The sequence below is a fragment of the Mustela erminea genome, chromosome 8, assembly GCF_009829155.1.
Source record: "Mustela erminea isolate mMusErm1 chromosome 8, mMusErm1.Pri, whole genome shotgun sequence".
Classification (NCBI taxonomy): domain Eukaryota; kingdom Metazoa; phylum Chordata; class Mammalia; order Carnivora; family Mustelidae; genus Mustela; species Mustela erminea.
In genome coordinates, this window is record NC_045621.1 from 24,646,217 (window position 1) to 24,660,217 (window position 14,001).

General features: G+C 33.0%; 2 protein-coding genes across 5 annotated transcripts in view; both read left to right on the forward strand.

Moving 5' to 3' along the window:
- Positions 1 to 11,807, forward strand: part of SPAG16 (sperm associated antigen 16) — a 1,029,828-nt gene extending 1,018,021 nt beyond the window's left edge. The window contains exon 16 of the mRNA XM_032354709.1: positions 11,446 to 11,807. Within this exon, the coding sequence (XP_032210600.1) occupies positions 11,446 to 11,621 (176 nt within the window). The 3' untranslated portion in view covers positions 11,622 to 11,807. The remainder of the gene's footprint in view (positions 1 to 11,445) is intronic.
- Positions 11,808 to 12,403: 596 nt separating this feature from the next.
- The window catches only part of VWC2L (von Willebrand factor C domain containing 2 like), a 167,298-nt gene continuing 165,700 nt past the window's right edge, over positions 12,404 to 14,001 (forward strand). For all 4 annotated transcript variants that reach the window (XR_004288661.1, XM_032355399.1, XM_032355401.1 and 1 more), the window contains exon 1: positions 12,404 to 13,102. The gene's annotated coding sequence lies outside the window, so the exon portion shown is untranslated. The remainder of the gene's footprint in view (positions 13,103 to 14,001) is intronic.

Consider the following 14,001-nt stretch of genomic DNA (forward strand, 5'->3'; position numbering starts at 1 on the left):
ATAGCAAGAGAGCTAAACAAAACAAACACAAGTAACGTGCCTGATAGAGAATTTAAAATAAGGGTCATAAAGATGCTCACTAGATGAGAAAAGAGTGGAGGACTTCAGTCAGATCCTTAATAAAGGAATCGAATATATTAAAAAGGAACAGAGATTAAAAAAAAAAAAAAGGAATTCATAACCACTAAACCAGCCCTATACAAATTTTTGAAGGGAGCCTTTTGAGTGAAAAGGAAAGACCATAAGTAAGAGTAAGAAAAGTAGGAAGCACAGAAAGAGTAAAATTTAGTATATATATAAATATAAATATATAGAGAGATAGATATCTATATATATTAGATATAATATCTACATATATATAGAAAGATATCTATCTCTCTATATATCTAAGTATATATATAAAAAAATCCATCAAGAGGTTCACAAGATAAAATAATATAAAGTATGACACTATATATCTTAAACAGGGGGGAGAGAAGTAAAGAATGGATTCAAACTTAAAAGACCATCAACTTAATTTAGGCTGCTATATGCAAAGATGTCATGTACAAATGAAATGGTACCAACGAATCAAAAACCAGTAATAAATAAGCAACATATAAAGAGAAAAGAATCAAAGTATATCACTAAAGAAAACCAGCAGAGAGAAAAGAGCAAGGAAATATAGAACTACAAAACCATCAACAAGTAACAAAATGACAATATATATACACCCATCAGTAATTGCTTTGAATGTAAGTGAATGGACAAAATGTTCCAATCAAAAGACACAACATGATAGAATAGTTAAAAAACCAAGACCCATCTATGTGCTGCCTATAGGAGACTCATTTCAGAATTAAAGACACATTCAGATTGAAGGTAAAGGGATGGAAAAGCACTTACCATACAAATAGAAGTAAAAAGCAAGCCAGGGTAGCGATATTTTTATCAGACAAAATAGACTTTAAAACAGACTGCAATAAAAAACAAAGAAGGACATTATATAATCATAAAGGAAACGATACTTATGCACCCAACATGGGAGCACCAAAATACCTAAAGCAGTTAATAACAAACATAAAAGAAGTAATTGATAGTAATAAATAATAGTAGGGGATTTTAACACCCCCATTTATATCAATGGATAGAGTATCCAAACAGAAAATCAACAAGGAAATAGTGGCTTTGAATGACACTTTGAACCAGATGGATCTAACAGATACATTCAGAACATGCCAGCCTAAAGCAGCAGAATACACATGCTTTCCATGTGCACCTGGAACATTTTCCAGAATAGGCCACATATTTGGCCACAAAACAAGACTCAACAAATTTAGAAATATCAGTCATACCATGCATCTTTTCCAACCAAAATACTATTGAAACTAGAAATCAACCACACACACAAAAAAAAAATCTGGAAAGAACACAAATACATGGAGGCTAAATAACACACTACTGAACAATGAATAGTTCTACTAAGAAATCAAGAGGAAATCAGAAGATACATGGAGACAAATGACAATGAAAGAAGAGCAGTCTAAAATCTTTGGGATACAGCAAAAGCTATTCTAAGAGGAAACTTACACCTAAAGGAGATAAAAAAAAGAAAAGTAAAACAAAACCCAAAACCAGTAAAAGGAAAGAATTATAAAGATTAGAGCAGAAGTAAATACAAACTAAAAAAATGATAGAGCACATGAATGAAAGCAGGACCTGGATAAAGTTGATATGACTTTAGTGAGATACACTTAAAAAAAAAAGTAAAAAAGAGATGAAATAAAATTAGAAATGAACAAAGAGATATAATAACCAACTTCACAGAAATGCAAAGGATTGTAAGAGAATATGATGAAAAATTATATTCCAGCAAATTGGACAACCTAGGATAAATTCCTAGAAACAAAACCTCACAAAACTGAATCAGGAAGAAAGGGAAATTTGAACACACTAATCACTAGTAGTGAAATTGAATCATTAATAAACAAACTCCCAACAAATCCATGACTAGATAGCTTTACAGGAGAATTCTAGCAAATATTTAAAGATTTAATACCTATTCTTCTTAAACTGTCCTAAATATTTAAGAGGAAGGAAAGCTTCTGATTAATTCTATGAGGCCAGCATTGCCTTGTTACTAAAACCAGATAAAGAAACAACAAAAAAGAGAACTATAGGGCAATAGCCCTGATGAACATAGATGCTAAAATCCTCAACAACATATTAGCAAACTGAATCCAGCAATACATTTAAAAAGATCACTCACCATAATCAACTGGGATTTATTCCCAAGATGCGAGAGTGGTTCAATATTCACAAAGCAAATGACAGGTTACATCACATCAACAAGAGAAATGATAGAAACCATATGATTATCTCAATAGATACAGAAAAAGAATTTGACAAGTACAACATCCATTCATTATAAAAGCCCTCCATGAAGTAGGTTTAGAGGGAAGATACCTCTACATTAAAAGGCCATATGAAAAACCCACAGCTAGTATCATACTTATAGCTGAGAGATCCTCCCCTGAGATTTGGAACAAGACAAGTATGTCTACTCTCAACACTTTTATTCAACATAGCTAGAAGTCCCAGCCAAAGCAATCAGAAAAGAGGAAGAAATAGAAGGCATCCTATTTGGTAAGGAAGGGGTAAAACTTCTACTGTTTACAGATGATATAATACAATATATATAACACCCTAAAAATTCCACCAAAAAACTACTAGAACAGATAAATGAATTCATAAAGTGACAGGACATAAAATCAATATATAGAGATCTCTTGCATTTCTATATATAAATTTCTAAATAATAAATGTATTTAGATATAAATATAAATATATATAAATATATAAATTTAGATATAAATATAATTTAGATATAAATATTATTTAGAAATATAAGTATATTTCTAAATAATAAAATACCTAGGAATAAATTTAAAGAAAGTGAAAGACCTGTACTCTGAAAACTACGAAGTACTGATGAAAGAAACTGAAGATGACACAAAGAAATGGAAAGATGTTCCATGCACATGGTGGGAAGAACAAATATTGTTAAAATGCCCATACTACCCAAAGCAATTTACAGATTTAATGCAAATACCAACAGCATTTTCACAGAACTAGAACAAACAATGCTAAAAGTTGTATGGAACTACAAAAGATCCCAAATAACCAAAGCAATGTTGAAACAGAAGAAAAAAGATGGAGGTATCACAATCCTAGATTTCAAGATATACTACAAAGCTATAGTAGACAGAATGATACAGTACTGATACAAAAAAAGACACATAGATAAATGGAACAGAATAGAGATCCCAAAAATAAACTCGTGAATATATAGTCAATTAATCATCAACAGAGGAGGCAAGAAAATGGAATGGAATAAAGAAAAATTGTGTTGGGAAAACTGGATAGCTATATGCAAAAGAATAAAACTGGACCACTTCTTTACATCATACCCAAAAATAAACTCAAAATGGATTAAGTACCTAAATGTGAAATCCCAAACCATAAAAATCCTAGAAGAGAGCACAGACAGCAAGTTCTCTGGTGTTGGTCACAGCAACATCCTTCTAAATATGTCTCCTGAGACAAGGGAAACAAAAGCAAAAATAAATTATTAAGACTACATCAAAATTAAAAGCTTCTGTACAGAAAGGGAAACAACAAAGATAATTAGAAGGCAACCTACTGAATGGGAAAAAAATTACAAATGACATACCCAATAAAGGGTTAGTATCCAAAATATATAAAGAACTTACACAACACACACACACAAAATCCATTAAAAATGGGCAGAAGACATGAACAGACATTGTTCCAGACATTTCTCCAAAGAAGATATACATGGTCAATGGACACATGAAAAGATATTCAACATAACTAATCATCAGAGAAATGAATCAAAACCACAATGAGGTATCACCTCACACCTATCAGAATGACTAAAATCATAAAACACAAGAAACAAATGTTAACAAGGGTGTAGGGGGAAAGGAACACTTGTGCACTGCTGATGGGAATGAAAACTGGTGTAACCACTGTGGAAAACAGTATGGAGGTTCCTCAAAAAATTAAAAATAGAACTACCTTATTATCTTGTAATTCCACTACTGGGTATTACTCAAAGAATATAAAAACAGTAATTTGAAAAGATGTATGCACAGTAATGTTTATTGCAGTATTATTTGTAATAGCCAAATTATGGAAGCAGCCCAAGTGTCCATTGATAGATGAATGGATAAAGAAGGGATGCCACATATATAATGGATTATTACTTAGTCATAAAAAAGAGAATATAATCTTGCTATTTACAACAGCATAGATGGAACTAGAATGTATAATACTAAGCAAAGTAAGTCACTTAGAGAAAGACAAATACCATATGATTTCTTTAATATGGGTAATTTAAGAAACAACACAAATGAATAAAGAAAAGGGAGACAAACCAGAAAACAGATTTTTTTTTTAAGATTTTATTTATTTATTTGACAGACAGAGATCACAAGTAGACAGAGAGGCAGGCAGAGAGAGGAAGGGAAGCAGGCTCCCTGCTGAGCAGAGAGCCCGATGCCCGGCTCAATGCGGGGCTCGATCCTAGGACCCTGGGTTCATGACCTGAGCTGAAGGCAGAGGCTTTAACCCACTGAGCCACCCAGGTGCCCCCAGAAAACAGATTCTTAACTATAGAGAACTAACTGATGGTTACCAAAGGAGAAGTGGATGATGAGATGGGTGAAACCAGTGAAAGGGGAATTAAGAGTCCATTTCTCATGATGAACACTGAGTAATATATAGAATTGTTGAATCACTATATTGTATTCCTGACACTAATATAACACCATATACTTTTTAAAAAATGTTTTATGTATCTCACAATTTTTATTTGGAATTTCAGAGAATATAAATTGTCATATTGATAACTGAGTTCCCAATAACTCTCCCTTAGTAATTTTCTCAACCTAAAAATTTAACTTTCTCTTTAATTCTAAAGAAATTCTCCATTCAAAACAAAGTTGAAATATTTCAATAAAACAAGAACTTTCTCCTTTAATGAACAGCCGATGTAAGGAATTGGATAAATTTACTGTATTTACTGTGTTTATTGTACCTGTTTCAGTTAGTCTGAGAGGATGTCAGTCAATGTTGAAAGTATAAGCATTAGAAGGATAATATATTCCTGTTTATTTCCCCTAGAACAAAAAAATGACATAAATTTTTATAACATCTTAATGTAAAACATGTATCTAAAGTTGTGGAAGTGTTTTTTGTTTGTTTTTTATTTGTTTTGATTTTTCCTTACTAAGGCACTGTTGAATGTTGGGTACATGGATGGACTTTTTGAGCTCTAAAAGAATAAAATCTGCTTTTCTAAGTCTCCTCCTTATTCCCAGGAAGCTGATTGTACAATAAGATTCTTGGAGTCAATAAGTGCCATTAGGGTAACCACAGAAATGAAATTTTGAAATATTTCTTGTACTTAAATAGAAATTAATTTTAAAGTATTCCTAGGAGCAAGCACAGATTTAGCTGGAAACTGGTGCTGCAAACCCAAGAGATGTTTATTGTGACTCATACTGCATTTTAGTAAGGGCAGCTTAATCACAGTAGGAGAGACAACATTGAGCCAATCAATAAAAATTCATTCGGAGGTATTAGGACATGACGTAGAGGATAAGAGCATAGGATTTGGAGACATAGAGCCCCCAAGTCAAGACTCCATTACTTAAGTTGTATGGCCTTGGAGAATTTGCTTTCATCTCTAAGCCCCATTTTCCTCTTATATGAAGGAGGATATGTGCTAGCACTGACCAAAAGAAATACAATGTGAACCACATACATAATTTTACATTTTTAGTAGTCACATTTTTAAAAAGTGGGTGAAATTAATTTTAAAATGTATTATCACTTGTAATCGATATAAAATTACTAATAAAATATTTTGTATATTTTTCCTAAAGTCTGAAAATGGTGAGCATTTTACAATTATAATGTATTTCAAGTTTCACCAGCTGCATTTCCATGGTCCAGTAGCTACATGTGAGTCATAAATGCTCTAATAGTATAGTGCAGGTACATATCTACCCCATAGGGTTGTAGTGAGGATAAAATGAGATAACATGTATAAAGGGTTTAGAGCTGTAGGACTTAAAAGTGTAGTCATGAAAACTGTTACTACTATCACTGAGGATAGTAATACATAGTAACCGCCAATGTATTAAGCTGGGGGGGGGGGCAGTAATGCAAAAATATGACATGCCCCTGTTCACCAGTAATTACAAAATTAAGAAGGTAAGACAAATACACAGTTAACTATAATTTATGGTATCTTATTATGACATGAGTGATATCAATAAAATGCAATGAATGCTCAGAATAGGAAAATCTCCACTAGGGATGCCTTATACCAACAAGATGAAGAAAATCATTTTGAAACAGGACTTCATACATAGATCGAATTTTACATGAAGATACAGTTGAGGACCATGGAAATAGCTAACAAAAATACTTCACCAGATGGAATAACAGAAGCAACAACGCAAAGATGGAAAATGAAAAATATAATCAAGAAATGATGAGATATCATTTGATGGAGAATATAGGATTCCTGTAAAACTGTACTTGGTTGAATAGATGCCAGTTTTTTATGGGAGTGAAGAGGTCTTGAAAGTCATACTAGATACTAGAACAATATTCAGTGTCAGAAGGCAATAGGAAAAACACAGATTTGGGAATCAGAGATCTGATTTCAATCAGGTTTTTCAACTGACATAGATACATTTTCTTACCTTGGGCAAGTCTTTTCATCTCAGCTTTTTCTTTTTTTTTTTAAATAAAATGAGATGGTTGGATCTAAAACAAAACCTGAGAATGTCAGAGTTGTAAGAAGCCTCTTTGTTGTTGCTGTTGTTGCTGCTTTGGTGTTGTTTTATTCAAATTTATGGCATTTTAAAATAGGATTAACATAATTGAATATATACCTTAGGAGTTAATATGTAGGTTTTAAAGTAAAGAAATTATAATAAAAAGATCATTTGGTGTACCATCTCAATAGTCCTGCCAAATGAAAACAAGGACTATAATATTGTGGACATAACAGTTTTAAATAAGTGAACTACAGAAAATTAGTAAAAAAAAGAATGGATAGAACTTGGGCTGAGGGTCTACGGCCATACCACCCTGAACGCGCCCGATCTCGTCTGATCTCGGAAGCTAAGCAGGGTCTGGCCTGGTTAGTACATGGATGGGAGAACTTGGGCTGAGGATAGAGAAGGAGTAAAAGTGAGAAATGAATTTCACTATACTTTGAAGTCTTGAAAACAGATAATATTGTATCTAAAATAGAAATAGAAATACTAAAGAGATAATTTTGCTAGAAATTATTTTTTTCCCTTCCTTCTCCTAATGTCCTTTATGCTATCCCTTATGTTCCACAAGTAAATGAAACCATATAATAATTGACTTTTTCTACTTAACTTACTTCACTCAGCATAATTTCCTCCAGTTCCATCCATGTTGATGCAAAATTTGGATATTCATCCTTTCTGACATCTAAGTAATATTCCATTGTATATATGAACCCCATCTTCTTTATCCATTCATCTGTTGAAGTGCATCTTGACTCTTTCTGAGTTTGGCTCTTGTGAAACATTCCTGCTATGAACGTTGGGGTGCATATGGCCCTTCTTTTCACTACATCTGTATCTTTGGGGTGAATACTCAGTAGTGCAATTGCTAGGTCATATGGTAACTCTTTTTTTTTTTTTTTTTTGAGGAAGCTCCACACTGTTTTCCAAAGTGGCTGTACAAATCTGCATTCCCACCAACAGAGTAAGAGGGCTCTCCTTTCTCCACAAACCCTCCAACATTTGTTGTTTACTGTCTTGTTGATTTTGGCAATTCTAACTGGCATGAGGTGGTATCTCAATGTGGTTTTGATTTGAATCTCCCCGATGGCTAATGATGATGAATATTTTTTCATGTGTCTGTTAGCCATTTGTATATCTCCTTTTGAGAAGTGTCTGTTCATGTATTCTGCCTATTTTTTGACTTTTTGGGGGGGGGGGGTGTTGAGTTTGAGAAGTTCTTTTATAGATCTTGGATATCAGCATTTTATCTGTAATGTCATATGCAAATATCTTCTTCCATTCTGTGGGTTGCCTGTTTTGTTGACTGTTTCATTTGCTGTGCAGAAGCTTTTGATCTTGATGAAGATCAGGTTTTTGAACTTGATCAATTTTCACTTGTTTCCCTTGTCCTTGGAGACATGTCTTGAAAGAAATTTCTGCAGTTGATGTTGAAGAAATTACTGCCTATGTTCTCCTATAGGGTTTTGATGGATTCCTGTCTCACACTGAGGTCTTTCATTCATTTTGAGTTTATCTTTGTGTAAGAGAATGGTCAAGTTTCATTCTTCTGTATGTAGCTGTCCAATTTTCCCAGCACTATTAATTGAAAAGACTGTCTTTTTCCATTGGATATTTTTTCCTGCTTTGTCAAAGTTATTTGACCATAGAATTGAGGGTCCATATCTGGGTTCTCTATTGTGTTCCACTGGTCTATATCTCTGTTTTTGTGCCAGTACCATGCTGTCTTGGTGATCACAGCTTTGTTATAAAGCTTGAAATCAGGCAACTTTGTTTTACTTTTTCAACATTTCCTTGGTGATTCAGGATCTTTTCTGGTTTCATACAAATTTTAGGATTGTTTGTTCCAGCACTTTGAAAAATGCTGATGGTGTTTTGATTAGGATGGCGTTGAAAGTATAGATTGCTCTGGGTAGGCTAAATGACATTTTAAATAATCTATTCAGGAATTACATGTTACAAGACAATTATTTTGGTTAAATTGTGTTATATTTTAACAAAATATTTGAAGTATAAATATATAATTTTTTTCTTATTTCATATTTTTAAGGAGGTGTATTAACTTTAACATAAGCATTAGCACAAGTTTTTATAAATTCTCTCAATACTGCTAAAAATTTTGTCTATACATATTTTTATTCCATTGACCAAGTAGTAGATAAATGCTTTTCCTAAATTTGTCATTAAGACTCTGCATTGGGATGACAAATGATTTATATTCTGATTTATTTTTCATTACCAATCACCAGGATATTTAGAGAGATACCTATACACATGTCTGTAAATACTCCACTCTCTAGAGATCCTACCACTAATCATACTATATATATATATATTTTTTTTTTTTTGAGAGTGCCACCTCTCTGGCACCAACTAGATAATAATGTGGTAGTTGACCCATCCTAGTAAGTAATTCTGAAAATCTTCTAGCCTAGAAAGGGTTTAGCATCTCAATTGCCATTAAAGCTAATTTTAGGTCAGACATTTTATGCCATGTAATAACCCCATATACTTTAAATAAAGTTGAACATGATTATAAATTTATACGCATTTTAGGAATAAGTTATACATATAATCACAATCTTGAGATCTTCTGTAAATGAATCCAAGTAAACCTGAAAAACCTCATCATAAAATTACTAAAATCTGTTCTATAAAAGACAAATTTTTGAAACACCTGAGACATGGTGCCGCTGAATTTTATAATCCTATCTTTAGGTTCTAATATTATATTCTCTATTTCATTGAACTTTCAGAAATTACCAAGAACCTTCATAAACTTTTCCAATTATTATTTTTACTGATTTGACTTCAACAAAAGATAATGGTTTAAAGCTAAATCTTTTCCTTTTTCTTTATGAGCTTTGACTCTGTTTCATTTCAAAAATAGAAAATAATATTTACCCCTTTCCTGTCTGTTGTATGAAGACTACAAAAAAAAGGTATTTGTTTGTCTCTTAGGAAAGTCACAAGCAGCAATTGCCTATAGAATGAGTCTAGAAGTGGAATCCATATGTAATGCTTCTGTCAGCAAAGACTTAGTAGAAGAAGGTTTATAATAAATATTCACATCTGCTTCTTTGGACACACTAATCCATCCTAAGGATCTTTGCTGTGTCAGGCTTTGTTCTAGATGAAGAAGCCCAGTAGTTACAAAGGTTTGCAAATAGGCCATATTTATCATGGTTAGCTTTACTTTTATAACTTTTCCCTGTTTTCAAAATATTCCTGATATTTTGGGGTATAATTTGTGATTAAATATTTCACTGTGACTTTTATGACAACATCGTTAAAGAATTTTTACTGTGAAACAGACAAATTTTGTTTTCACAGTATATCACCCACTTAAAATCTGTCAGGAGAGCATCACTGATAACAATACCATGCTGTATGTGGAAATCCAGGCTCTGGATTAAAAAATCCAGGCTCTGGATTCAAAGTGATTGTGACTTAATGATACCTCCCTCCATCCTCCATACCATGCATACTTCCTCTTGAGCAAGCTCCTTCACCTTTCTAAACCTCTCTTTGTTCACCCATATAATGAAGTTAATATTATTTTATCATTAGCTCTTATAAGGATTATATGGAATTATTCACATCAGGTACAAAATCTAGTATCTAGATTGTAGGCAAATCAATTTTAAATATTATTACTGGAATGATAATATGCCTTCTAAGTATGATTAGTTAATCCCATAGGTAGTCCTATTATTGTGCTTTTGCCCCACATACTGACTTTATGTAAACATATTCCATTATTTTTACTTACCTCTAAATTCCCTGATAGTTTGTTATCAGACCTCTTTAATAAAAGCATTAGAACTGGATTGCTGATATATTTTTCACTTGAAGGAAATTATTCACTAAAAATTATACAGTATAAAAATTATGAGAATACTCTGTACTATATTTAGCTCTTATGTAATATAAATTTAGTTTAACAGAATTTTGAATTTTAAATTAGAGTAAAAACCCCAAGTCATTCTTGAACTGGAGGTATTTATTTTCACTTCAACTCCAAAAAAAGTTCATAAGTGTCATAATTTTTAAAGCATAAATGTATATTATTATAACTAAGTAAAGATTTAGCATAATTATAACAACTTAAAGTATAATGCAAAATTTAACATGTAAATTATCCATTATATAGGGACATAGATTTTAAACCTATGCTTGAGATATTTTTTTTACATACAATTCAGTTGAAAAAGAAACCTGCATTGCTTAGTTGTTTTCACCCTCATATTCTCAAAATTATTTATTAATTCCAAATATAAGGAAACTAGGAGGAAATTTGATAAAGTAGGTAAGGTATTAGCCTTTACTTCCTTATTTTAAAATTTTATAATCATTGACATGTCTTAATTTTGACATGTCAAAATTATTTCCTATACAAATAGGAATTATTTCCTATACAAATGAAAGTTACTTTATATTTAATGACTGACCTCTAATATGAGTCTCTAGAATTACAATTAAAACTAAATTGTGTATATTATTGCTTAGAAACTGTGACTGCTTGAAATTAAACTTTGATATTCTCTCTCCCTCTTTCTCTCTCTCTCTCTCTATCTCTATCTCTCAGGTCGAGTTTTAGCTCAGGCGAGTGGCAGTGGGGTTATCCATTTGCTAGATCTTAAATCAGGGCAGATTCACAAATTGATGGGCCACGAGAGTGAGGCTCACACAGTCGTGTTTTCTCATGATGGAGAGTATTTGTTTTCCGGAGGTTCTGATGGCACTGTTCGAACGTGGTCTTGAGGTCAGCATATCCAACTATGGACAGCATCCCCTTTAAGGTTTGGAAAATACCTTACATAGTCAGTCCCAAACCAGCAACTATCTGGTTAAATATGCCAGCTGGTAACATTCACAATTTGCTTTAAAACATGCTTTAGACATGTATTTTAGTGCTCATACTGTTACCAATAAAAAATAATAACTTCTTGCTCATTTATTTGTGTCTGGGTCTTTTTTTCTTTTTCATTTTGATAAGAATTTAGAGACAGAACATCTTTACTAAGGCTTTGAAAGAAACGGCTTTACAATGACGCCTAATGACAGACTAGATGAATTACAGGAGATTGATTTTGAATGTTAGAGAACAAACTGCAGAACAGGGCTACTTTTTTTTTTTTTTTTTTTTTTTTTAAAATCAAATCCAAGCTGCAGGAAGACCTGAAGTTTAATCGTGTAGCATGGAGAAAGTCTTTCTGCAACCAAAGGGTCGAATAAAAGCGGGGAGCATACAGTTTCAGAGATTTTTTGACAATGACTATGTTTTATCTATTAATAATAATCAAGACTGCAGATGGCTTAAATCTAAATGCAGTGCTCTTCCAGAACTTTCATCTCTGCAGCCCATCTAAGAATGCATTAGGTATAATTACAATGTTTTGTATTTTTTATTTTAATTTCAATGCCAATAAGTATCTCGCGTGTAAAATGTCTTTACCACTCCTAATGCATGCATCAGCTGTATAAAGTGCGACTGCTTTAGAGAACACTCTAGCCTCGTCTAAAGAAGCAGCTCCGGATTTCGACCGAGCTGGGCTCAGAAGCCAGTTGTTGGCGCTGTCCGTGGTGCTGAGGAATTCCCGGCTGCCGGCGAATGAGCTCCAAATCAGCAGTCTGCAAACTGCTCTCAGTGATGCAGAAACCCAGCTAAAGTTGCTCCTTTCCTTCACGTCCACAGTTAGTATTTTCTGGTGTGTAAGAGGGGATTCAAGCAACATATTGTGGATGATGCTGATGGTACTGCCACGGAGTGGGCTTTAAGCTACAGTATGCTATTGCTGTTTGTGATCCTCAGAGCCTAGCCAAATCACCTCTACTGCCGTACCAAACACTGTGTAAGTGAACTCATGTGTGGAGGAGGCGTAATCAGCCGGTAAATTTCATAGAAGGATCTGAGAAAATGCTAAAAATAAGTTCAACATGATTCTGCTACTGGGGTCTGGATTTCTACAGGACCAGCATTGCTTCTTGCTTTGAATTCTGAAGACAAGTCCAAAGCATATTTCTTATGTGTGTCTGCTGTGTTTCTCTCTGGAAGGGCGGGAGACTGCTTCTTGACTGTGTTTTGAAATGGGAGGTAGAGAGAATGGATTACCTTTAATTCATGCCTGAAAATGTATTCTTTGGATAATTAAAGAGGAACTGCTTTCCTAAAACATACCTGATCTTTTAGTTCATATTGGTCTATGATTCCCACCACCACCATTAACCTCCAGACTGATTAGGTAAGTGTATCTTATGACATGAGTTATGTTTGTTTTCTCAAAGAAATAGATGCAGTCATTTTAAATCATATGTAGCAATATGGGGAGGGGGGAAAGTTTAGCTAGAAAGTGATCCTCAGTTTAGCAGTGTTTGCTTACTTATTGAAAATCTTCAGATAAACCTTTCATTTCATTTCTCTAACCTTTCTTCTCTTAAATAGTGTTTTTAACTACACTGGAGCAGCTCAATTATGAAAAGGGATTTTTTAATAACTGAAGAAGAACTTTGTTTTATTAAAAAGAAAACCTTGTTTTCTCCATGCAGATTTCAAATTGTATTTCATATAATAAAAACATATTTAAGGTTTATATAAAGTACACATTACACCCCTATTTTTATCTTTAGGTTTACATTTACCACAACCCGATACAATATATTAATGCCTACCTGTAGCTTGCAAAGAGATCAATTTCTGTCTCTGTCCTTTTGAAGCAGAATGATATGTGTATTTCATATGGCTTATCTTGCATGTACTGGCAAACACTACTGGAATACTATAAGGAAGCACAATAGCTTCCTTTCTTCCAAATAAACTTTCTAAATATGTGAGAGATTTATAATACATGGCTTAATCAGTAAAAATACATTTATGCTTTTTTCAGAAGCTTCTGTTTGTGGCCTCTGTAGTAATTTAAGAGAAAAAAAAATTGCTTTGTCAAAGGGAGCTTCCAGCTTCTCAAGTAGAATTATAGGTTTGCATTTTTTTTGTTCTGTCATGACTCATTATTTTTGACATATTTTAAAATATATCCATCTCTTTTATCATTACCTACCCAAAAGGAATTCTAATATCAGAGAGCAGTTTTCTCTTAAAGGAGGGCATAAATATACTACCTTCCATTTTACTATTACTTTGCAT